General features: G+C 33.9%; 1 protein-coding gene across 14 annotated transcripts in view; it reads left to right on the top strand.

Moving 5' to 3' along the window:
* Positions 1-26334, top strand: part of STAU2 (staufen double-stranded RNA binding protein 2) — a 363048-nt gene that overhangs the window by 169601 nt on the left and 167113 nt on the right. For 13 of the 14 annotated variants that reach the window (XM_077167004.1, XM_077167001.1, XM_077167006.1 and 10 more), the window contains 2 exons: positions 10249-10386; positions 18743-18874. In XM_077167004.1, coding sequence (XP_077023119.1) covers positions 10249-10386; positions 18743-18874 — 270 coding nt within the window. The remainder of the gene's footprint in view (positions 1-10248; positions 10387-18742; positions 18875-26334) is intronic. The other variant, XM_077167009.1, reaches the window with a different exon arrangement.

Genomic DNA, 26334 nt, shown 5'->3' with positions numbered 1-26334 from the left:
CTTTGGGGGTGGGGGAGTAGGGGGTGAGGAGAAGCCTTCTCTGTTCATCCTCCCACTGTAGACTATATTAGCACCCTGCATTTTCCCTCACATGTATCACTTAGAATCACTGTGTACCATTTGTTTTTGTCCTAGTATGAGTCAATAAATGAAATGCAATACCCAGAAATTTTTGGCTATTGCATTTGTAACATTGGCAAGTGTTCTTATTATTATCTGTCTTTTTTGGTTATAGCCATCCTATTATGTGTAAAATGGTATGTTATTGTGATTTTGACTAGTATCCCTGATGGCTAATCATGGTATTATTATATTATGGTTTAAAATGTACTCAAAAAGTCACCAACCCATTCTCTTATATAAAAGCAAAAGTGCATCCAAACCATCCCTTGTGGAAGTGGTGACGGCCTTTGGTACATTAGAAAGCAAGCCCCTGAAGAAGGTGGAACTGTTAACTAGATAAATGTCATTATCCTGTCTCTCTCTCTCCCGGAATTCCTGATTTCAGCAATGATGAATGTTGGAATCATGTTTTTTGCCTTTCTAACTGTGTTTTCTCATGATCATTAGTCTCAGCCTAGAATGCCTGCCCACATTCCCATTCCCTTTTCTACTTATCTTTTCCTGTTAACTCTTTAAATCACCATACTTAGCCAAGGGCTCACTTTCTCCAGGAAACTGCCTTTGGTTCTTCATCACCCTTGCTGGGGTTTCATCCCCTCCCTTATGTTCTCAGAACACCTATACATACTAAATTGTATTGAAATTGTCTATATGTATTTGTTTCTCCTGATCAGCTGAAAAGCTATTTAGGGAAGGAGCTATGCTTTATTGTATCCACATTACATACCCAGAAGCCTGCAGCATAGTAGGTACTTAGTAAATATTTATTGAATCAAAGTACTCTGAAGAATTTGTTTGGCTTTTTATTAGAGTAGACTTACCAGAAAGTTACATAAAGGATCTAGTAATTTAAAGGAGGATTAGAAAAAAGTTACATTAAAAAACAAGTATAAATTATGAAAGAAAGGCTTGGATATCCTATCGTTTGACTCATAATAGTAAGTAGGTGATAGAAAATTTACAGTGATAATAAGGAAATTGTCCAAGAAACCGTTTACTTGAATTCTCTCACAAGGTAATTATTTCTAAAAATGTTGGATAAATACAGAGTTTTAAGACATAATTAGAAAACATGTTGTTTCTTTGCTGTCTCAAGTATTAATTTGGTTTAAGAAAAGTTGTGATTTCTGAGAAACTAAATCTCAAGCTTAAGCTCTCTTTCTCTTACTCATTTTCCTGTTTCCCTGACACATGGATGCACACTTCAGCCTTTGTGCCAAGTGTGATATGGTTTGCCTTTCAAGAATTTTTGGAATGCACATATTTAAACTTTCACATTCATAATAACATATTGTGGTAAAAACTTTATTATTGCTTTTTCTGATTTTGTGATCTGATTTGTGTTTTCTCCTTTTGAGTTCCTTGTGTAATCATTACCTACGTGTCTTTGTTTAGGTATACTACCCCCCTAGGAACAAAAGCCATACTTTTCATAGTTCAACTCTCTTTTATTCTTTCCTGAGAATGGAGGTAAAATATTGCTGAAGAAACCTAATTGGTAACATTGACTTCTTTCACATAGAACTTCTCTTCTGGGGACCTTCTTTGGTGCTATCTTTAGGTCAAAGTGGCTTCTTCCTTGTGTAGGAAAGGGCAGGTATCAAAGCCATACAACTAGCAGTCTGCCTTGAGTTTCTTCTCCCTTCAGCTGCACCAGAGTGACTGAAACCAAAGAGCAACAAGAATGCCTTTGATTTGAAAAAAGTCATATTGATTCTGTTCTGGAAAAGCAGGCAAAGATGCATCAGCCTAGGCTGTTCTCCTTCCTTTACTCCTTTTGGGTATTTTCCAGCTTACTAGAAGAGTTGACTTGTATTCCACAGGGCTGGTGGCATTGGCCCGCCTCACTAAAATTGGGCCTGATCTTACCTCCTCTCTGATATTGCTGAAGAGAGAAGTTACACTTGATTGAAGGTAAAACTTGTTTTGTTTTTTCTTGTACTTTTAAGAATGCCTGGTTGGTCCTCCTCAGCTCCTCATTCTTGTGTAAGCTATGTGCTTTTCTAATTTAAAGAATGGGAGTCTCACAGAGTTTGCTCAGGAGAAGATGCAAATAGATAAGTTTTTTGAATACTTTTTACAAAGATGAAATTTGACATGATTTGGGGAAAAGGTGTAGGTTTCTAAGGAAGAAAATTTAGCTCTGGGTTTTTCAGTATTATAAAGGAACTAATTCACTGCACAGCCCTGCCCATATGACATTTATTATTTCACAGACATCCTTTCTTTGTCTCTTTATTTGTTCTTTCCTTAACCCTCTCTGCTTTTAAAATTTTGCTTGTTATATAAATGTAAATCTCAAGTCTCCATTTGTGGAGCTGTTCTCAAAAGAATAAAATATAAAAACCCAACTTACCATACTATACTTTTTTTTATAAATTCCATAAGATGATTGGTCAAGTCTTGCTCTAAAAGCAAAGCAGGAAATTGAGCCCTACCTGGGAATTAATGGCTATCTCAGGAAGGCAAATAAGGACTTGTACCAAAGTGAGGCTCAAGTCAGCCTGGAGCACCAAATTAGACATGGTCAATTCTCTCAAGGTGCCAGAGGTATCAGGAAGAGCTAAGACTGCACTGGTGCTGAGAAAAGTTTGGTGTTATAGATGTATCCTATAACGTAGTTATTGTCCTGTTTTTTAATATCTGTTTTAGAGTAGATTTTCACAGGCAGAAGTAAAATTCTGAATATAAGCATGCTCTCCATTAAGAATATATGAAATATGCAGACCTTCATTTCTAGGAAAAAATAGATGAAGAAAGTCCATTCATATGCAGAAAGAATATTTGATTTACAAAGATTTGTCGTTTTTTTAAATCATAATATATGTAAACAGCTATGTCTACATTTGTAGGTGTGTAAACTTGTAAATAATTTACAAAGCACAGTAAGTAAAATGCCTGCTTATGACCTGCCACCTACCTTTAAAATAAAGCATTTCGTCTGTTTGTTTGTTTGTTTGTCTTTTTTTTTTACTATTATTATTTTTATTTTTTTCTCTATATTAACATTCTATATCTTTTTCTGTTGTTTTGCTGGTTCTTTTCCTAAATCGATGCAAATGTACTAAGAAATGATGATCATGCATCTATGTGATGATGTTAAGAATTACTGATTGCATATGTAGAATGGAAGGATTTCTAAATGTTGTGTTAATTTCTTTTTTTCTTTAATTAATAAAAAATAAAAATAAAAAAATAAAGCATTTCTCAGTAAGACTGAAGCTCTCTGTGCCTCTCTTCTGTCACGTTCCCGTACTAACTCCCAGATGTAATCACCTTTGTTAGTTTTGTGTTTGTCATTCCCTAACTTTATGGTTTTACTATGCTTGCTTCCCTAAAAACAAATAATACTTGGTTAGATTCTTAAAGACTTTTTAGAGGTATAAATAACATATAGTAAACTGTATGTTTAAAGTATACTATTTGGTATGTTTTGATATATATATACACTTTTGAAACCATGACCACAATCAAGATAATGATTCTGTGTCTCACTTGTAACCACCCCCTGCTCTCAGTTCCCAAGCAATCACTGATCTACTTTCTGTTACTCTAAGTTATTTGCATTTTCTGGAATTTTATATAAATGGAATCATATAGTATATACTTTTCTTTTGGCTGGCTTCTTTCATTCAGCATAATTATTTTGAGAGTCATCCATGTTGTGTATATCAATTACTAGTTCTGTTTTATTTCTAGTAGTATTTCTTTGTATAAATATAACACATTTGTTTATCCATTTACCTCTTGATGGATTTTTGGAATGTTTCTAGTTTTTGGCTATTTATAAATAAAACCACTGTGAACATTTTTTTTTTTAAGTTTTTTTATTGTGTAGTATAACATACATACAAAACAAGGAAATAAAAAAACAACAGTTTTCAAAGCACTCCCCAAAAAGCAGTTACAGGATAGATCCCAGAGTTTGTCATGGGCTACCGTATGATCCTCTCATATTTTTCCTTCTAGCTGCTCCAGAATATAGGAGGCTAGAGGGCTTAAATACTTTCTTATCATCACAATCGTCTTTTTTTCCTTCTTTTTTTTTTTTGTGAAAAATAACATATATACAAAGAAGCTATAAATTTGAAAGCACAGCACCACAATTAGTTGTAGAACATATTTCAGACTTTGACATGGGTTACAGTTTCATAGTTTTAGGTTTTTATTTCTAGCTGCTCTAAAACACTGGAGACTAAGAGAGATATCAGTTTAATGATTCATCATTCATATTCATTTGTTAAGTCCTGTCTTCTATGTATAATTCCACCATCACCTTTGATCTTTCCATATCTCTCATTGGGGTTATTTGGGCTATGGCAGTTCTAAATTTTTGATCTCTGAAGGGTCTGTCACTAATACTAAGGGTAGGAAGGTGGAACTACCTGATGTTCTGGAGAGGCTGGGCTGGGTTTCAGGACTCATCTGGATCAGGGACCCATCTGGAGGTTGTAGGTTTCTGGAAAGTTACTCTAATACTGGAATCTTTGTGGAATCTTACATATTGCCCTAGGTGTTCTTTAGGATTGGCTGGAATGGTCCTCGTTGGGGGTTGGCTGGTTATGATAGGTAGCAAGGTCTACCTGAAGCTTGCTTAAGAGCAACATCCACAGCAGCCTCTCAACTCTATTTGAACTTTCTCTGCCACTGATATTATTAATTACACTTCTTTTCCCCCATTTGATTAGGATGAAGTTGTTGATCCCACAGTGCCAGGTCTGGATTCATCCCTGGGAGTCCTCTCCCATGTCACCAGGGAGACTTTCACCCCTGGATGTCATGTCCTGCATAAGGTGGAAGGCAGTGATTTCACTTACAGAGTTGGGCTTAGAGAGACTGAGGCCACATCTGAGCAACAACAGAGGTCCTCAAGAATTAACTCTTAGATATGTCTATAGGTAGTCTAAGCTTCTGTGCTACCTACATAAGCTTCACAAGAGTAAGCCTTATGGTCGAGGGCATATCCTATTGATTTGAGTGTCCCTAAAGTTTGACACAGTATCAGGGGATTCCTGATAGTAAGGTTTAATAGTTCTATAGTCTTTCTCCCCTCCCTCAGGGAACTTTGCCAATACTTTTTGATTATCTGCTTAATATATTCTAGATGTTTCCAGGCATTACAATAATCTATACAGGATTAAAGGACCTGTTTCTCATTTGTGCTCCCTGTGTTTCAGTTATTCAAATGAGCTCTATGGATAGGTTGAATTAGATTATGCACTACAGAAAATTCAGTTCTGAGATCAAATAAACCATTCTTCCATTGGTCTCAAAGAGTATGTGTGGTTCTAAAGTTCAGACACTGTCTCCCTCACCCCTATGTCCTGAATTACTTTAACCCCAACCTGTTTGGCTTTGTTCTTATCTCTCAATATCAGATTATATATATACAACAGCCTCTCAAAACCCAAAAATAATACTCACCACTCTGTACTTAATGTGTCTGCTCTAAAAGCTTAAAATCTAGGCCCCTGTTTTCCTATAAGCATTTTCTAAAGGTCACCATACCATTGTTGTGTTTTGTTTCTGGCTTATTTTGTCTCACCAAATGTTCCACATATTCATTCACATCGTTGCATGCCTCATGACATTGTTCCTTTTTGTAGCAGCACAGCATTTGTTCATAAGTATATACCATCATTCACCGTTCTACTTCTCCGTCTGCATCCTGCAGCCACCTGCATTCATCAGGCATCATTTAGAGAGCCCAAAGTCCACAGTCCATCAGCATTCTCAATTTTAGATAATTTCATTGTTCCCAAGAGACAGAAAACCAATAAACACACCGTCACCAAATAGGCGATCTAAAGCTCCTCTTAACTGTTCTCCCTCACCCCATTATTTACCTCTGCTGTTGCTGTGGTAGTGCTGATGGTTTCCTTTTGAACATAGCTCATAGCATACAATACCATTTTTCCCTCTGTACCCTGAACTTAAACACTCTTTATACGAGAATCATATCTTTGAAGTAATTCTTACAAGAACTCATTCATATTTCTAGCGTGAGTCAATGGGACACGTAGGTCTGCACAACAACTGCTTTCATTCTTATTCATCTTCAAAATGGTAATATTACTTGTAGACCCACTAGAGAATCACCTTGTTCCTATCTATTCCCTTACATTGTAGTTCAACCTCATTAGGTAATGGTTCACCCATCTCTAGCTTCTCTATCTCTAAGTCCCCTGTTTTCTGTGTTATAAGTCTCTGATTATACCTTATGCTGGTCATAAAAGTGGAATCATACAGTATCTATCCTTTTGTGTCTGGCTAATTTTGCTCAGCATTGTGTCCTCAAGGCTCGCCCTTCTTTTCATGTGCTTCAGGACATCATTTTGTCTTGCTGCTGCATAATATTCCATTGTGTGTATATATATCACATTTTGTTGATCCACTTGTCTGTTGATGGGCATTTGGTTTGTTTCTGTCTTTTGTCAATTGTGAATAATGCTGCTATGAACATCAGTGTGCAAATGTCTGTGTGGTTGCTTTCAGCTTTTCTGGGTATATACCAAGTAGTGCTATTGCTGGGTCATAGGGCAACTCGATATTTAGTTTCCTAAGGAACGGCCAAACAGTCTTCCATAGTGGCTGCACCATTGTACATTCCCACCAGCAGTGTGTCCCAGTTTCTCCACATCCTCTCCAACACTGATAGTTTCCTAATTGTTTAATAGCAGCCATTCTTATAGGTATGAGGTATTACCTCATTGTAGTCTTGATCTACATTTCTCTTATAGCCAGTGAAAGTGAACATCTCTTCATGTGCATTTGAGCCATCTATATTTACTTTTCAGGAAAACGCCTATTGATATCTTTAGCCCATTTTATAATTGGATTGTTTATTCTTTTGTTGTTGAGTTGTATGATTTCTTCATATATACAGGATATCAAATCTTTGTCTGATATGTCATTTCCAAATATTTTCTCCCATTGAGTTGACTCTCTGTTCACCTTTTTGACAAAGTCTTTTAAGGTGCAGAAGCACTTGCTTTTGAAGAGTTCCCATTTATCTATTTTTTCATTTGTTGTTTTTGCTTTGGGTATAGAGTTTAGGAAGATACCTACTATTACTAGGTCTTGAATATATTTCCCTACATTTTCTTCTAGAAGCTTTATGATGCTAGTTCTTATGTTTAGGTGTTTGATCCACTTTGAGTTAATTTTTGTGTAGGGTTTAAGATAAGGGTCCTCTTTCATTCTCTTGGCTATTGCTATCCAGTTCTTCTATACTCAATTATTGAAAAGGCTATGTTCTACTTTGCTAGCTGTCAGAATGCAATATACCGGAAATGGACTGACTTTTAAAAGGGGAATTTAATAAGTTGCTAGTTTACAGTTCTAAGGCCGAGAAAATGTCCCAATTAAGCTAGTCTATAGAAATGTCCAATCTAAGGCATCCAGTAAAAGATACCTTGGTTCAAGAAAGCTGATGATGAAAGCTTGGTTCAAGGTTTCTCTCTCAAGTGGAAGGGCACATGGTGAACACGGTCAGGGTTCCTCTCTCATCTGGAAGGGCACATGGCGAACACAGCATCATCTGCTAGCTTCTTCTTTCCTGGCTTCCGGTTTCATGAAGCTCCCCAGGAGGCATTTTCCTTCTTCATCTCCAAAGGACTCTCTGCTTTGTGGTGCTGCAGCATTCTCTGCTCTCTCTCGTTCATTCTCTAAAATGTTTCCTCTTTTATAGAACTCCAGAAATATATTAAGACCCACCCAAATGGGTGGAGACATGCCGTCACCTAATCTGGCTTAACAACCATTCTTGATTAAATCATATCTCCAGGAAGATGATCTGATTACAGTTTCAAACATACAGTATTGAATAGGGCTTATTCTGCTTTTACGAAATGGGATTTTGATTAAAACATGACTTTTCTAGGGGGCATACATCCTTTCAAAGCAGCACAGCTCTTTTGTCCCAGTTCAAAGGATTTGAGAGCCTTGTCAAAAATCGGTTGACCTTAGAGTTGGTGGTCTATTTCTGCACTCTCAATTCGATTCCATTGGTCAACACTTCTTTCTTTGTGCCAGTACCATGCTGTTTTGACCACTGTGGCTTTATAATAGATCTTAAAGTCAGGCAGTGTTACTGTGAACATTTTTATATGTCTTCTTATGGGCATGCGCTTTCATTTCTCTTGGGTCAGGAGTGGAATAATTTGGTCATATAGTAGGTGTATTTTTAACTTTTTTAAGAAACTGTTGTATTTGTAACTGGTTGCATATACATTCCCATCAGCAGTTTATAAGAGTTCTAATTGCACTACATCTTTACCAATGCTTAATATGGTAGGTCTTTTTAATTTTAGACATTCAAATACATGTGTAACCATATCTTATTTGTGGGTTTAATTTGCATTTCCCCATTGACTAACGGTATTGAAAGCATCTTTTCATGTGTTTAGTGGTACATAAGGCTTGATAAAGTGTCTATTCAAAGTTTGACATTTTAAAAAATTAGGTGGCCTATTTTATATAATGATAAATTTATTATTGAGTTTTGAGAGGTCTTTAAACATTATGGATATGAGTTCTTTATCAGATAAGTGGTTTTCAAGTCTTTTCTTTAATCCTATGACTTCTCTTTTTTTGACGAGCAGATACTGTTAATTTTGAAGTCCTTTGTGTCTAAGAAGTAATAATCTAACCAGGGTCTCTGAATTTTCTCATGTGTTTTTTTCTGTAGGTTTTCCTGTTGTAGTGCTACATTTAGATCTGTGAGCCATTTTGAGTTAATTTTTATAAATGGTACAAGGTATGGATTGAAGTTCATGTGCGTTTGTTCCAGCAGTACTGTTTGAAAAGCTGCCCTTTCTCCACTGAATTGACTTTGCACCTTTGTTAAAAATTCGTTGACCATTTGTATGTGGATCTATTTCTGAGCACTATTCTGCTTCATTGATCTATTTATTTTTATACCAATGCTCTACACCCTACCTTGATTGTCAGAGCTTTATCTTGACAAAGCTTGATTTCCACATCTCGAAATCAGGAAGTCTCAGTTCCCCAATTTTGTTCTTTTTTTCAATGTTGTTTTAATTTATTGTCCTCTGCATTTCCTTATGAATTTTAAATCAACTGTTTGATTACCAAACAACACAAAACAAAAGACTGCTGTAATTTTAATTGGGATCATAATGAACTGATAAATCAGTTTGAGAATTAATATCCTAACAATATTATTGGGTCTTCCCATCCATGGTATATCCCTACATTTATTTATTTCAGCAGTATGTTATTGTTTTAGTGAGCTTTACATAAGTTATATCGTATTCTGTTTATTTTTATGTGCTTAGTTTTTTTTTTACTTGACACTTTTTCCCTGAAATTCATTAGTGCATGTAGCAATACTTAATTCATTTTCACTGTTATATTCCCTACCATTGAATGAACATGCCATAATTTATCCCTTTATTGATGAAGGTTTAAGTTGTTTCTGGATTTATTTTTCTATCAAATAAGGCAGCTTATGGATATTCCTGTACCTGTGAACTAGTGCATATGAGTGACAGGTTTTTTAGAGTATATTCATGCCCAGGAATAGACTGTTTTTAGGATAGGATTTACTGTCATTAGCTTCACTATACATTGCCAAATTATTTTCCAATTTGTACTCCCCTTAGTGCTGTATAAAGTTTTTATTACTCCCTACCCTCACCAGTTGGGACTGTCAGTTCTTCTTAATTTTTACCAGTTTGATGAATGTGAAATAGTATCACATTGTGGTTTCAATATGCATTTTCTGAATCCTAATGCAGTTGATTATCCTTTTCTTCTGTGAAATATATCTGTTTATATGTGTTGTAAGTATCTCCTCCTAGTTTGTCACTTATCTTTTCAGATTTTTTTTTTGATGAACAGATGTTGTGAAGGCAACTCTACTATACTGAAGAATTTATGCTATTTAAAAACAATAGTTGATCCAATTTATCAATAATATCTCTGAGCTCCAAATTATATTTTATGATTCTTCCTTTATAAGTATTCATAAATGATTCACTTATCTTCTCCAGTCAAACTATAAGGGTTTGTAGGTAGAGGTGAGAACCACTGTTTCTTTAAGGATCCAATAACAGGTTTTACGATCATATTTTGAAGTTTTTTTGTTAAATTATTTTTTAGGCTGGTCCAGAATATGGTCAAGGAATGAACCCTATTAGCCGCCTGGCTCAAATTCAACAGGCCAAAAAGGAAAAGGAGCCAGACTATGTTTTGCTTTCAGAAAGAGGAATGCCTCGACGTCGAGAATTTGTGATGCAGGTATTTCTGATTTTATTTTAGAAGAATTTTTATAAGCTGTTCAAAATTTTAATAATCTCCAGATTGAAAGAGACAGGGAGGAAAGGCAAAATAATAATCAGTAGCAGAAAGTAAAACTGTGTTTATACTTAAAGCAGTCATTCCTTCCATGCCAACACCAACTTGGTGGAAACATTCAAGTGTCAAGGACGTGTTAGAACTGACAACATGAGTTTTTGTAGGGACTATGAGTTCACGCAGATTATTTACCACAGAGTTATCATTTAGAATGCCTGTCTCTAACTTTTTGTGTTACATTTTGTAGCTGGAATCTATTAATTAATAGGAATTGGAGACAAAAGGAATTAGAAACAAAATTGAGAAGGATGGATATAGTAGAAGGAACAGGGCCAAACGCATGAGCTTGTGAGCTTTAATGAGAACTGGGAAAAGAAAGCTAGTTGGTTAATTAACCATGGTGGGGGCTGAGGGACTTAATTGCAGACATTTAACTGCTGCATTGTGCAGCTAAGAAAATTAAAGGATGGTCACGACATATTGGCAGATGGGTGGCCCTAGAAATGAGGTAGGATACCTCACTCTTCTTTATAAATCCTGCCTATCTCTTCAGTTGCTTCTCAAGCCTCAGTCTTGAAGAAACCTTAATTTTTTATTAGGAAAGTTTCAAACACATCCAAAGGTAGAGAGAATAGTACACTGGACCCCCAATATGATCATCACCTAAATGCAACAATTATGAAAATTTTAGTCATACTTGCTTCTGCTATCAGTTTTTCTTTCCTCATTCCCTCCCTTTCTTCTTTTACTGAAGCATTTTAAAGCTAATTTCCAACCAGATATCATTTCAGTCTTACATAGTATGTATTTCTGAAAAAGTAGACGCAGAACAGTGTTCTTCTAGTATTTTCACTTGGTAAAATATATTTACCATTTATCATTATAAGATTATAATTTATTTATATTAATATTTATAATAGAATATATTTATTTTTTAATTTTCTTTTTAAAATACCAAAAAACACCAAATAAGCGCAAGCATTCTTATTTTGATCATTCTGTTCTACATATATAATCATTAATTCACAATATCATCACATAGTTGCATATTGACCATCATGATCATTTCTTGGAACATTTGCATCTATTCAGAAAAATAATAAAACGAAAACAGAAGAAACTTTATACATACCATACCCCTTACCCCTCCCTTCGTCTTATATTCTTAGCTTTGAAGAGTGCTGTAAAGTATTCTTTAAACGTCAGATCTTGAAGGGAAAAACCACCAAAATTTTAGACATATATTAGGAATAAAAACTGGTTTTGGCTTTATTTAAAAAATTCCCTTTCTATGGTGTATATTGAGTACCCTTTTTGAAAGAGGAATTTAAAGTGTCTCAGACCAGCTTCCATTTTATTGGTATTCATAAACATTCTAGTCAAACAGGGACATTTGGCTGTGCTTTTAAATGTTTTCACACTGAATTCATACTATTTTTCCCCCATTCTGGAAGCCCCAGTGGATTCATTACAGTATGCAGCAACTTTATCAAAGTTGTATGAACTACTTTTTTGTATAAACTACTTTAGCAATCTTATCACTTGGTTTAATTGAATGTGTAAGTAAAATATCTAGAGATAATATGCTCATTTGTATCTGTCACACACCCAAAAAGAGTAAGTTTTTATATATAAAATGGATACAGTTATGTGTGTTGATTATTAGATAAGCAAAAGAAAATCTCTGATGACATGATTTAGATGTTTGCCAAGCAGATTTCTTAAAGCTTTTTACTTTTTTTGGAGAGGAGTATTTTTATTTTTCAAAGAGAAAATATTGATAACTGAACTAAATTGCATATCAGTACATTACATTATTATATGTCATGTGATCCTAGTTGTTTTGTCTTTTTTTTTAACCTATGGTTAAGTTCTCCAAGCTGTGTAAAGAATATACAAATCAGATTTCATCCATTTCATTTGTGTCTCATGAAAGACAATGAATTAAGTTTTTGGTAAATGCTATTTCAGAACTTTTTGTTTCTTAGGTTTTTAGTGCCTTCCTTCCTTTCGTGAATTGTTAAATTTAAAGAAAAAAACCTGATATTCTTAACATTACTGCATAGCAAAATGTGTTTCTTTGCAAGCAAATGAGCATTTTGATGAAAGAAATCTTATTTATAATATAAAATTTTTGCACTTCTAGGACATGACTTTATGAAGTTCTTATACATACCTTTTTGATTTTTTTAATGAGGTAGTTTTTTTGAGTGACTTATTTTGTTAGCAAGGAATTAAAGGAAGAATAAGTCAGAAGGAAAGTTGACTGATGCAGATACAAGGTGAATGTAGAGATGAGAACAACATTATAGGTGATCAGTTCAAGAGCAGGAGCCTAGAGCCAATCAGCATCAGGTCAGAATAGGTAAATTAGATTTAGGATGAAATAGCAGAAGAATTGACTGAGAGAGAGCATGTGAGGTAAAAACAGTGGGCAACAGAAAGAGTGAGCATGTAAAAAGAGACAAAAAATATTTTGCATTTGCTGCTCATTGATATTTTGCTTCCTTTTGCTTTGGCAAGTATTGAGTATTTGGTTCCAAAGCAGAGCAGTAGACTAGGAAATTTCTGGCATAGCCAACTGAAGCTAGCAAGCCCTCCTGCAACAGCCCAGGGGCTGGTGGAGCACTGGAAAAAAATAGCAGAAGCTGGCTCTAGCCAGAGCTTCAAGGTGCCTTATCCATAGAGTCTGTTGTGTTCAGGTAAAAAAAAAAAAAAAAAGGGCACACATGGGAAGGAGTGTGTGTGTTTTTTATCTGGCCCAAGGATCTGATAGTGAACTGAACTAGATCAGTGCTTCTCAATGCGATCCATAGACCACTGCTGATTTGTCACAATACAGTGGTTCTGGTTTCAGAAGATAAGCAATGAATGAAATGTTGATTTGAACTATAAGGTTTATGATAATTGTTACAGAATTTTTTTCTTGAATATATTTTCAGTATTTCATATGCCATGAGAACTTTATCATTTAGTTTATCTTAACTATAAAATTCTGTTAAAAGAGTACAGTTTCTTTGAATCATGGTATTTGGGCTTTGCTTATGTTTGTTTATTTTGTATTTTGTTACCATTCTATTGAATGTCACCAGTTCCTTAAAAATGGTTGGTTTACTGATGCTTAAAAGTAGCAATGGAAATGAAATAGAAACACAGTTAAACACTAAATATTCGTATAAGAATAAATGATGAGCTTTCACGTTGGAAATTGAAAGTTGTTCTTTCGAGTATAGGTGCAATGGCCATATCTATCAATGGTATATCGGAGTTGGTGTGTGGAGATGCTAATATGCAAGGGAAAGTTGCAAAACCGCTGGGAAATTAATTTGATAAGAGCTGACAATTTAAAAAGTGATGGGTTGCTGTTTACTGAGGGGCCAGCTGGTTGTGAAGTTCCTAAGGATGCGTAGCATGAGGTTAAATTTGTGGAAAACTGACAAAAGAAAATAAGAAGAAGAGCACTTCATTTGACAGACACGGAAAGACAGTACATTAAATGGACATTAATGTGTCAATAAAATTCAAGTAGTTTCTTTTTTAAAAAAGAATAAATGATGAGCAGTACTAAGTTAAGATACCGTATGACTGGAAATCTCTAGTTCTGGGATCAGTGAAATTGCTAACTTGATTTTATACAAGAGTCAAAAAAGAAAAGCATGGATAGAAGTATTCGGCTGTATATCTGAAAACTGGATTTTGTACTCTTACCCATTCATTGCTATTACCCAGGATGTTGTTATTGTGAAATTTTACCAAATAATGATGTGAAGCCATTGGAGCTTTCTATTACCTGTTTTTAAACAAAGAATAGTGACATTTGGCAAAAATATCAAACTTTTCAGGTGTAGATTGCTTGTTCAGCTGTCTTCTGCCAACTCTCTAAAAAAAAGCTTGATTTATAGGACTCCACTGTATGGTCTCCCATTGCATTTACATGGCATTTCAGATATTTTCTGTTGTGTTGTAACTTTCCTTTTTACTTTTTAATTGTGTCTTCTGAGGGACAGAAACAATTCATTTAATGCAATCAAATTTATCACTGTTTTCCTTTATGTAACTTTATAAATCTAGATATCCAGAAGAATAAGTGCCCCCTACCTTATTCTTCCTCAGAATGATCTTGGCTATTTTTAGCTCTTTGCATTTCCATGTGAATTTGGAATCAGCTTGTCAAGTATATACACATGCGTGTAGTTTTGATGGAATTTCATTGAATTTAAAGGCGAATTTGAAGAGAATTAATATCATCATACTGAGTCTTTAATCTATGAACATGGCATATCTCTCCATTTGTTTAGGTTTTTCTTTGTTTCTCAGTGCTGTTGCTTTCTGTATAGAGGTTTTCTGCATTCCTAGATATTTAATTTTCATTTCATATAAATGGTATTTTAAAATTTCTTTCATCTTCTACTTGATTGTTGCTGGAATATAATAATGCAGGTGGCTTTTGTATACTGACTTTTTATACAGTGAGCTTTTTAAACTCATAAATTCTTAAATTTTATGTATAGATTTTTTGGATTTTGTATATATTAATATCTTATCTACAGATAATGGCAGCTTTTCTTTTATTTCTAATTCTTATTCCTTTTATTTCTTTTTCTTGCCTTATTGCTCTGGCCAGGATCTGTAGTAAATTTTAAATAGTGATAGTAGTAGAGGACATCCTTATCTTGTTTCTAATCTCAAAGTTTCAACCTTTCATATAATTTATGTTTCTGTAGATTTATTGTATCTTTTTAAAAAAACACCTTTTATCTTATTAAGCAAGTTTCCTTCTTTTCCTAAGAGTTTTAATTACGAATGAATGTTGAATTTTATCAAATGCTTTTGTTTCATTTATTAAGATGACTGTATGGTTTGTCTCCTAATTCTATCAATACAGCAAATTCCATTGATGGATTTTGTTTCAATTTCAGATGTTAAACCAGTCTTGCTTCTGAAATAAATCCAACTTCATCGTGATTATTCTTATTTATTGCTTGATTCAATTTACTGTTACATTGTTGAAAACTTTGAATCTCTCTTCATTAGTGAAACTGTTCTGTAAATTTCCTTTTTTATACTGTTGTTGTTGGATTTTGAACCAAGGTGATGCCTTATAACATAATGGGGACTGATTTCTCTTTTTGTGTTTTTTGATGAATTTGTATAAGATTAGAATTATTCTTCCTTAAATATTGGGTAGAATTTTCTGGAGAAACTTTCAGGAGTTCTCTTTGTGGGAAAGTTTTTTTTTTGTTTTTTTTTTTATTAATTAACGGAAAAAAAAAAAGAAATTAACCCAACATTTAGAAATCATACCATTCTACATATGCAATCAGTAATTCTTTTTTTTTTTTTTTTTTTTTTTTTAAGGAAAGACAGAGAGAAGGAAGGAAGGATAGAAGGAAGGAAGGAAGGAAGAAAGGGAAACATCTTTAAACATTTTCTTGTTTTATTGTATTCTGTTTCTCCGTTTTTGTTACGTGGGCTGGGGCCGGGAATCGAACCGAGGTCCTCCGGCATAGCAGGCAAGCACTTTGCCCGCTGAGCCACCGCGGCCCCAGTAATTCTTAACATCATCACATAGATGCATGATCATCGTTTCTTAGTACATTTGCATCGGTTTAGAAGAACTAGCGACACACCAGACAAAGATATAGAATGTTAATATAGAGAAAAGAAATAAAAGTAATAATAATAGTAAAACAAAACAAAACAAAAACAAACAAACAAACAAACAAAACCTATAGCTCAGATGCAGCTTCATTCAGTGTTTTAACATGATTACTTTACAATTAGGTATTATTGTGCTGTCCATTTTTGAGTTTTTGTATCTAGTCCTGTTGCACAGTCTGTATCTCTTCAGCTCCAATTACCCATTATCTTACCCTGTTTCTGCCTCCTGCTGGACTCTGTTACCAATGACATATTCCAAGTTTATTCTCGAATGTCCGTTCACATCAGTGGGACCATACAGTATTTGTCCTTTAGTTTTTGGCTGGACTCACTCAGCATAATGTTCTCTAGGTCCATCCATGTTATTACATGCTTCATAAGTTTATCCTGTCTTAAAGCTGCATAATATTCCATCGTATGTATATACCACAGTTTGTTTAGCCATTCTTCTGTTGATGGACATTTTGGCTGTTTCCATCTCTTTGCAATTGTAAATAATGCTGCTATAAACATTGGTGTGCAAATGTCCGTTTGTGTCTTTGCCCTTAAGTCCTTTGAGTAGATACCCAGCAGTGGTATTGCTGGGTCGTATGGCAATTCTATATTCAGCTTTTTGAGGAACCGCCAAACTGCCTTCCACAGTGGTTGCACCATTTGACATTCCCACCAACAGTGGATAAGTGTGCCTCTTTCTCCGCATCCTCTCCAGCACTTGTCATTTTCTGTTTTGTTGATAATGGCCATTCTGGTGGGTGTGAGATGATATCTCATTGTGGTTTTGATTTGCATTTCTCTAATGGCCAGGGACATTGAGCATCTCTTCATGTGCCTTTTGGCCATTTGTATTTCCTCTTCTGGTAGGTGTCTGTTAAAGTCTTTTTCCCATTTTGTAATTGGGTTAGCTGTCTTTTTGTTGTTGAGTTGAACAATCTCTTTATAAATTCTGGATACTAGACCTTTATCTGATATGTCGTTTCCAAATATTATCTCCCATTGTGGAGGCTGTCTTTCTACTTTCTTGATGAAGTTCTTTGATGCACAAAAGTGTTTAATTTTGAGGAGCTCCCATTTGTTTATTTCCTTCTTCAGTGCTCTTGCTTTAGGTTTAAGGTCCATAAAACTGCCTCCAATTGTAAGTTTTGTAAGATATCCCCCTACATTTTCCTCTAAGTGTTTTATGGTCTTAGACCTAATGTTTAGATCTTTGATCCATTTTGAATTAACTTTTGTATAGGGTGTGAGATATGGGTCTTCTTTCATTCTTTTGCATATGGATATCCAGTTCTCTAGGCACCATTTATTGAAGAGACTGTTCTGTCCCAAGTGAGTTGGCTTGACTGCCTTATCAAAGATCAAATGTCCGTAGATGAGAGGGTCTATATCTGAGCACTCTATTCGATTCCATTGGTCGATATATCTGTCTTTATGCCAATACCATGCTGTTTTGACCACTGTGGCTTCATAATATGCCTTAAAGTCCGGCAGCGCGAGACCTCCAGGTTCGTTTTTTTTTCCTCAAGATGTTTTTTGCAATTCGGGGCACCCTGCCCTTCCAGATAAATTTGCTTATTGGTTTTTCTATTTCTGAAAAATAAGTTGTTGGGATTTTGATTGGTATTGCATTGAATCTGTAGATCAATTTAGGTAGGATTGACATCTTAACTATATTTAGTCTTCCAATCCATGAACATGGTATGCCCTTCCATCTATTTAGGTCTTCTGTGATTTCTTTTAGCAGTTTTTTTTTTTTTTTTTTTAAAGAGAGAGGGAGGAAAGGAAGGAAAGACAGAGAAGGAAGGAAGGATGGAAGGAAGGAAGGGAGGAAGAAAGGGAAACATTTTTAAACATTTTCTTGTTTTATTATATTTTGTTTGTTTGTTTGTTTTTTACATGGGCTGGGGCCGGGAATCGAACCGGGGTCCTCCGGCACGGCAGGCAAGCACTTTGCCCGCTGAGCCACCGCGGCCCGCCCTTAGCAGTTTTTTGTAGTTTTCTTTATATAGGTTTTTTGTCTCTTTAGTTAAATTTATTCCTAGGTATTTTATTCTTTTAGTTGCAATTGTAAATGGGATCCGTTTCTTGTGTGGGAAAGTTTTTAATTGTAGGTTTAATGTCTTTAGTGCTGTGGGCTTATTCAGGTATGATTTATTCTGTGTCAGTTTGGTGATTTATATTTTTAGGAGTTTTTCCATTTCCTCTAAATATTAATGCAATTTCACATAAAATTGTTCTCAGTAATCTACAGTAGCTATCATAGTCTCTCATTTTCATTCTTATTTGTGTTTCATTTGTACCTTACTTTTTCTTGATAAGTCTTACCTTCTGTTTATCATTTAATTAGTCTTTTCAGAGTGCCAGCTTTTGACTTTTTTACTTATTTTAAACTATTTTGTTAATTTTTGTTCTTGCCTTTATTCTTTTTTTTCTATTTCTTCTGCTTTGTTTTTCTATTATATGTATAACCTCTAGAGATGGATGAAATACTTTTATGGTTTTATATTTTCTTCTAGGTATACCTTTAGCTGTATCCTCGAAGTTTTGATATGCTAAATATTACAACACATTATTTTCTGATGTTAATAAGATGTTCTTGTTTACCAAAACAACTATCATTCATTTCTTACTTTAATTTTGTCAGGTCAAAGTAGGCAGTGAAGTTGCCACTGGAACAGGACCTAATAAAAAGATAGCCAAAAAAAATGCCGCAGAAGCAATGCTGTTACAACTTGGTTACAAAGCATCCACTAATCTTCAAGAGCAAATTGACAAGGTGAGACTTAACCTTAACTGTATGTGTCCTATTCTGTCAGAGTATCAAAGTGATTAATAAATGCTGATCTAGTGTTTGTTGACTGTAAGTAATGTCTTACAGGTATTAAAGTATACCTCAAGTCTTAAGTTTTCTGAGGCAGTATTCTACTTTTATATCTTTAAAAATAGATACCTCAAGTACAGAACATCTACTTATGGGTTATGATGAATATTAATTAGCAATTATTATCTTACAGTTAGCAAATACTGAAAGTTTGTTTTATGGTTGTACATTTTTATAAAATATCATTTTAATATTTTTTGGTTTATTGATTGGTTGTTTTTGTCATATAGACACAGTCTTAATACCTTTTAAAGACAGAGGTTATTAGCCTCTATTTCTGGAATACAGCTGAACATACTGGAAATAAAGATCCTGACTTACCCCTTTAGGGCAGAAACTATATTGGGCAACACTCTATAAAGTAATATTTCTATTTACTTTAAACTTAAAGATAAATTCAGAGACTGTTTATTTTCTGCCTGGACCTGTGTTCACGGTCCCCTGTTTCTTCTACAGCAAATAGTGACATCACTAACACCTACCTCTGTTGTAAGAGAAACAGAGAACCCGCTTTCAAGACTTGTCAGATAACTTGTCAGAAACTGGCTTAATTTCATTTTGCATTAAATTATGGTTTTGTTGTCTATGAATATGTAAAAATGATTTATATTAAACATCATATGTATATGAAAATTTGCAAAACAGACTTAGTTATTTCTATCAAAAGTAGTGTTTGTGTCTAGGCCATTTTGTACAGAAACACATTTATGAAGCATAGAATAAGAAACAATCATCTATTAGAAAACATTTAGATATACTTTTCTTTTTTAAGGCAACTTAAATGTGTATCTAGGCAATTTGTGTGAGTTCCTTTAAAAATGATTTGTCTATGTGGTATCACTAGAGATTTCAATTCTGTTTTTATAACCTGGCAAGTCAATGCTTTTTCTTCTTTAAAAAGTATTTGTAACATGAAACCTAACATGTGTTCAAGTTTCTGTAATTCTTATGTTGTGAGTATGTTGTTTTAACTTAACACATTTATATTGACTTAAAACTGGTGAGTGATTTATAAAAATATATATCTCCTCACGGACATTTATTCATTAAGTAAAAACAAAACGTAATAAAAAAAATCCCAGCATTAATTTTGTTAATTCTTGAATTTTGATAAACTTGAAAAATTTTGTTGCATACCTGTGAGTTGCTAAGCATTTATTATTGAACATAACAAGGTGACTTGTCCTCTGTACTCAAAGAGCTGACCGTTAAGTGGTAGAGAAGAGGGGCTTTAGTCACATAACAAACTATTGTATGCTGAAGCCTAAGAAATATGAATCTAGATGAATCTAGAAAGACAGAGAATGCTGAAGTCACTGTTTTTATGCCAAGTAAGGAGTTAATTTAAGACTTGAATATAAAGGTAATATGATCTAGTTTGCATTTTTCAAAAGATAATTCTCTGTGTAATATGGTAAATGGATTTGAGCAGGGGGAGATTGAGTCTATGAAGGACGTTAGAAGAGTAGTTCAGGAAAAGAAGATACTGAGGGTCCAAACTAAGTCACTAGTGGTAGAGAGAAAGAGACAAAACATCCTAAAGATATTTCTGTAGTGTAAATGATAAGATTTGAGCAGAAGATTATATGCATGAGGATACAGGAAATTAGGGGGTGGAAAAAATAAATACAGAAAGGTGGACTAGAGAATAAATTTAAGAAGTTGGTGGCAGTTATGTGCTGCAGAGAAGTCAAGTAAAAGACAGGGATTGAACACATTGATTTGTCAATAAAAAGATCTCTAGTGAATATGTCAAAGCAGTTTTTTAAAAATATTTTTATTATAAACAATGAACATACAAACATTCTTGATATACAAACATTCTTGACATGGTTGCAATCAGTGGCTCACAATATCATCACACAGTTGATTCATTGTCATGATCATTTTTTTGAACACTTGCATCCTTTTTTAAAAAGTTTTTTTAAGAAATGGAAAAGACAGAATACATGATTTTAAAAAGTCTACAAATCACGAAAGAGTGAATATTTGGAAAAAATGTAAATCTTACTTCATCCTGACACTCTCAGTTTCTTAGTGTCTTGTCTCAAAAAAAAAAAAACTTGTCTCCCACAATTATCTCATATTTATAAAGCAGTTAGAATAGTGTCAGAAATACAGTGAAAGATTTGTTAGATAAAAGAAAATAAATATCCTTACAGAGACATTCTTTGCCTAAATGCTAATTTACTCCCTTTTTAAAAAATTCTGATTTACTGAAGTACAGTTCAATAAATGTTTACAAATACGATCATGTAACCACCGCCACAGTTAAGATTTATAACTTTCCATCACCCCAAAAAGATCCTTAATGATCATTTGTAGTTAATTTCTTTCCCTGCTTTCAGTACCTGACAAGCACTGATCAGATTTCTGTCCCTCTAGTTTTGCCTTTGCCAAAATGTCATATAGATTGAGTTATATATTAGTTAGTCTTTTGTGACTGGCTTATTATTGCTTAACATAATGCTTTTGAAATTTATCCACATTGTTGAATTTATCATTAATGTTTATTGCTTTTTATTGTATGAATGCACCAGAATCAGTTTATCCATTCACCCACATCTTGGTTGTTTCCAGTTTGGGGCTATTATAAATAAAGTGGTTTTATAAGCATTCATGTACCTGTTCATGTAGAGCACACTTTATGTATATACCTATAGTGCATATAGTGCATGTTTAACTTTAACTTTATAAGATGCTGCCAAGCTGTTTCTCAAAGCCAGTGCCGTTTTAAATTCCCACCAGCAATGTTTGAGATTTCCAGTTACTGCATCCTCTCTAGTGATTGGTATTGTCAGTTTTGGCCTTGCAAGTAGGTGTATAGTGTTATTTTATTGGGTTTTAATTTGCATTTTTCTAATATCTAATAATGTTGAGAATCTTATGTATTGATTTGAAATCCACATCTCTTCCTTAAAGTGTCTATTTAAAACTTTTGCCCTTTGAAAAAATTGTATGGTTTGCTGTTATAAAAATTCTTTATATATTTGGATGCAAGTCCTTTAGTAGATATGTAATTTACAACTGTTTTCTTAAATTTTGTAGCTTGCCTTTACATTTTCATTGCAGTGTGTTTTGAAGAATACAAATTTTTAATTTTGATGAAATTTATTTTGTCATGTTTATCTTTTATAGTTCATATTTTTTATCCTAAACAAGAAATTTTTACCTATTTCAAGGTGGCAAACATTTTCACCTATGTTACTTTCTAGAAGTTTCATAGTTTTAGGTTTTACATGTAGGCTTCTGATCCATTTGAGTTCATTTTTGTTCATGTGTGCAAGGTTAACATCGAGATTCTATTTTCTTTTTGCATATGGCTGTCCAGTTCTAGCATCATTTGTTGAAAAAAGAATGCTTTCCCCATTGAATTCCCTTAGCACCTATGCTGAAACTCAATTGACTATATATGTGTGGATCTAGTTCTGAATTCTTTATTCTATTCCATTAATTTATGTGTCCATCTGTAAATTATTACAGCTCTCTCCATCTTGATTACTTGAAGGCAGATAGTGTGAAAATCCAACTTTGTTTCGTTTTTTTCAAAATTAATGCCGCTGGTCTGCAACCTTTGAGTTCCCATATAAATTTTACAGTCGTTTTCCACCAAAAAAGGAAAAAACCAGTTTGGATTTTAGTTGGGATTGTGTTGAATCTATAGATCAATTTAGCTTGAATTGCTATCATAATTTTGAGTCTTCTGATCGATGAACAAAGTCTACCTTTCTATTTAAGTTTTTAGAAATTTATCTCTGCAATATTCTGTACTTTTTCATGTGTATATCTTACACATTTTTGATAGGCTTAGCTATAAATATTTCATGTTTTTGGATGCTCTTGTTAAATGATACTGATTTTTTTATATCAATTTCCAATTTTCTTGGCAGTATGTAAAAAATGCTATTAATTTTTGTATATTGACCTCATATCCTGTGACCATGCTAAACTAACATATTAGTCATAGTAGCATTTTTTGTAGGTTCTTTTTTATTTTCTACATTTATAATCATGTAATCTGTGAATAAAGACTATTTTACTTTTTTCTAATCTGTGTTATTTGTCTTGCTTATATTGTACTGATAAGGACATCCAGTACAGTGTTGAACAGAGATTGTAAGAGCGAACATCTTTACCTTGTACCCAATCTTAAGTGGGATGTGGGGGGTGGGTGGGGTTCAATTTTGGCCATTATGTATGATGATCCTTATAAATTTTTACAAATAAAAGTTTACATAATTCAAATTATGTTCTAATTTCCCTTTTTATTTCTTCTCTCATTCTATATCCCTTCTGATTTTGCCTACTTCTTTTGTCAAGTGATAAAGATTCCAAGTATTTTTGTGAATTTGTCTGTTTTTCCATACAGCTTTTATTAGTTTTTGTTTTATGTCTTTTGAAGATCTCTTGTTCCAGATAGATCCATGTAGGGTTATGTATTTTGGGTGGATTAGCTGCTTTTATATTTTCCTTTGACAGTCTGCTTTTTGTTGGGGTAATTAGACTATACTTAATATTTATTGATACGGTTAGATTTAAATTTACCATCTTACTAGTTGTTTTCTATTCTATTTATTCTTTTTTAGTTCTATATTAGAGAAGCTATGGGTTTACAAAATAGTGATACATAAAATACAAGATTCCTATATATTACTCTATTATTAACACCTTGTATTTGGTATGATACATTTGTTACAGGTGAGGACAACACATTTTAATAATTGTACTATTAACTATAGTCCATGGTTTAAATTAGTGTTCACTATTTGTTTAATATAGTCCCATGGATTTTTGGATTTGTTAAAAAATTGTATTCTATTACCATATATACAACATAACCTTTCCCTTTTCAACATCATTCAGATATATTTTCAACACTGTTAATTACATTCACAAAGCACTTTCTGGTGTTATCATCACCACCATCCATTACCGAAACATCACCGTCATTCCAGATAGGAACTCTATACATTTCAAGCCCCAGCTTTCTATTCCCTGTTCCTACCCCATGCCCTAGTAACCTTTATTCTGGATTCTGGCTTATATTTGTTTATTGTAATTATTTTATATCAGTGAGATCATACAGTATTTGTACTTTTGCGTCTGGCTTATTTCACTGAATATGATGTCTTCAGGGTTCATTTGTGTTGTTGCATGTAACAGAACTTAATTCTTCCTTACAGCTAAATAATGTTCCTGTGTGTGTCTGTTTGTGTGTTTATCCGTTCATTGCTTGGTGGACATTTGGCCTGCTTCCATCTTTTAGCAATTATGAGTTATACTGTTGTGAACATCAATCAGTGTGCAAATATCTGTTCAAGTCCCTGCTTTCAATTTTGGGGGGTTATATACCTAGATTTGAGATTACTGAGTCATATGGTAATTCTAGACTTAACTTTCTGAGGAACTGCCAAACTGTCTTCCACAGCTGCTGCACCATTTTATATTGCCACCAGTGATGAATGAATGTTCTTATTTCTCCACATCCTCTCCACCAGTTTTAATTTTCCATTTTTTTATTTTTATTTATTTTTAAAAAATTTTTTTATTAAAAAAAAAGAAAAGAAATTAACACAACATTTAGAAATCATTCCATTCTACACATGCACTCAGTAATTCTTAGTATCATCACATAGATGTATGATCATCATTTCTTAGTACATTTGCATCGATTTAGGAAAAGAACTAGCAAAACAGCAGAAAAAGATATAGAATGTTAATATAGAGAAGAGAATTAAAATAATAATACTAATAAAAAATATATATATAAAAAAGGAAAAAGAAAAAAACAAAAACAAAAGATACAAACAAACAAACAAAAAACTATATTTCAGGTGCAGCTTCATTCAGTGTTCCAACATAGTTACATTACACTTAGGTATTATTGTGCTGTCCATTTTTGAGTTTTTGTATCTAGTCCTGTTGCACAGTCTGTATCCCTTCAGCTCCAATTACTCATTATCTTACCCTGTTTCTGACTCCTGCTGGTCTCTGTTACCAATGATATATTCCAAGCTGATTCTCGAATGTCGGTTCACATCAGTGGGACCATACAGTATTTGTCCTTTAGTTTTTGGCTAGACTCACTCAGCATAATGTTCTCTAGGTCCATCCATGTTATTACATGCTTCATAAGTTTATTCTGTCTTAAAGCTGCATAATATTCCATCGTATGTATATACCACAGTTTGTTTAGCCACTTGTCTGTTGATGGACATTTTGGCTGTTTCCATCTCTTTGCAATTGTAAATAACGCTGCTATAAACATTGGTGTGCAAATGTCCGTCTGTGTCTTTGCCCTTAAGTCCTTTGAGTAGATACCTAGCAGTGGTATTGCTGGGTCGTAATCCATTCTGCCAGTCTATGTCTTTTGATTGGGAAATTCAGTCCATTAACTTTTAGTGTTATTACTGTTTGGATAATATTTTCCTCTATCATTTTGGCTTTTGTATTATATATATCATATCTGATTTTCCTTCTTTCTACACTTTACTCCATACCTCTCTCTTCTGTCTTTTCGTATCTGACTCTAGTGCTCCCTTTAGTATTTCTTGCAGAGCTGGTCTCTTGGTCACAAATTCTCTCAGTGACTTTTTGTCTATAAATGTTTTAATTTCTCCTTCATTTTTGAAGGACAATTTTGCTGGATATAGGAGTCTTGGTTGGCAGTTTTTCTCTTTTAGTAATTTAAATATATCATCCCACTGTCTTCTAGCTTCCATGGTTTCTGCTGAGAAATCTACACATAGTCTTATTGGGTTTCCCTTGTATGTGACAGATTGTTTTTCTCTTGCTGCTTTCAGGATCCTCTGTTTCTCTTTGACCTCTGACATTCTAACTAGTAAGTGTCTTGGAGAACGCCTATTTGGGTCTATTCTCTTTGGGGTGCGCTGCACTTCTTGGATCTGTAAATTTAGGTCTTTCATAAGAGTTGGGAAATTTTCAGTGATAATTTCTTCCATTAGTTTTTCTCCTCCTTTTCCCTTCTCTTCTCCTTCTGGGACACCCACAACACGTATATTTGTGCGCTTCAAATTGTCATTCAGTTCCCTGATCCCCTGCTCAAGTTTTTCCATTCTTTTCCCTATAGTTTCTGTTTCTTTTTAGAATTCAGATGTTCCATCCTCCAGTTCACTAATTGTAGCTTCTGTCTCTTTAGATCTACCATTATAGGTATCCATTGTTTTTTCCATTTTTTCTTCTTTGTCCTTCATTCCCATAAGTTCTGTGATTTGTTTTTTTAGATTTTCTATTTCTTCTTTTTGTTCAGCCCATGTCTTCTTCATGTCCTCCCTCAATTTATTGATTTGGTTTTTGAAGAGTTTTTCCATTTCTGTTCGTATATTCAGCATTAG

This window comes from Tamandua tetradactyla, chromosome 6, assembly GCF_023851605.1.
Source record: "Tamandua tetradactyla isolate mTamTet1 chromosome 6, mTamTet1.pri, whole genome shotgun sequence".
Classification (NCBI taxonomy): Eukaryota; Metazoa; Chordata; class Mammalia; order Pilosa; family Myrmecophagidae; genus Tamandua; species Tamandua tetradactyla.
This window is presented reverse-complemented; position numbering and strand designations above follow the sequence as displayed.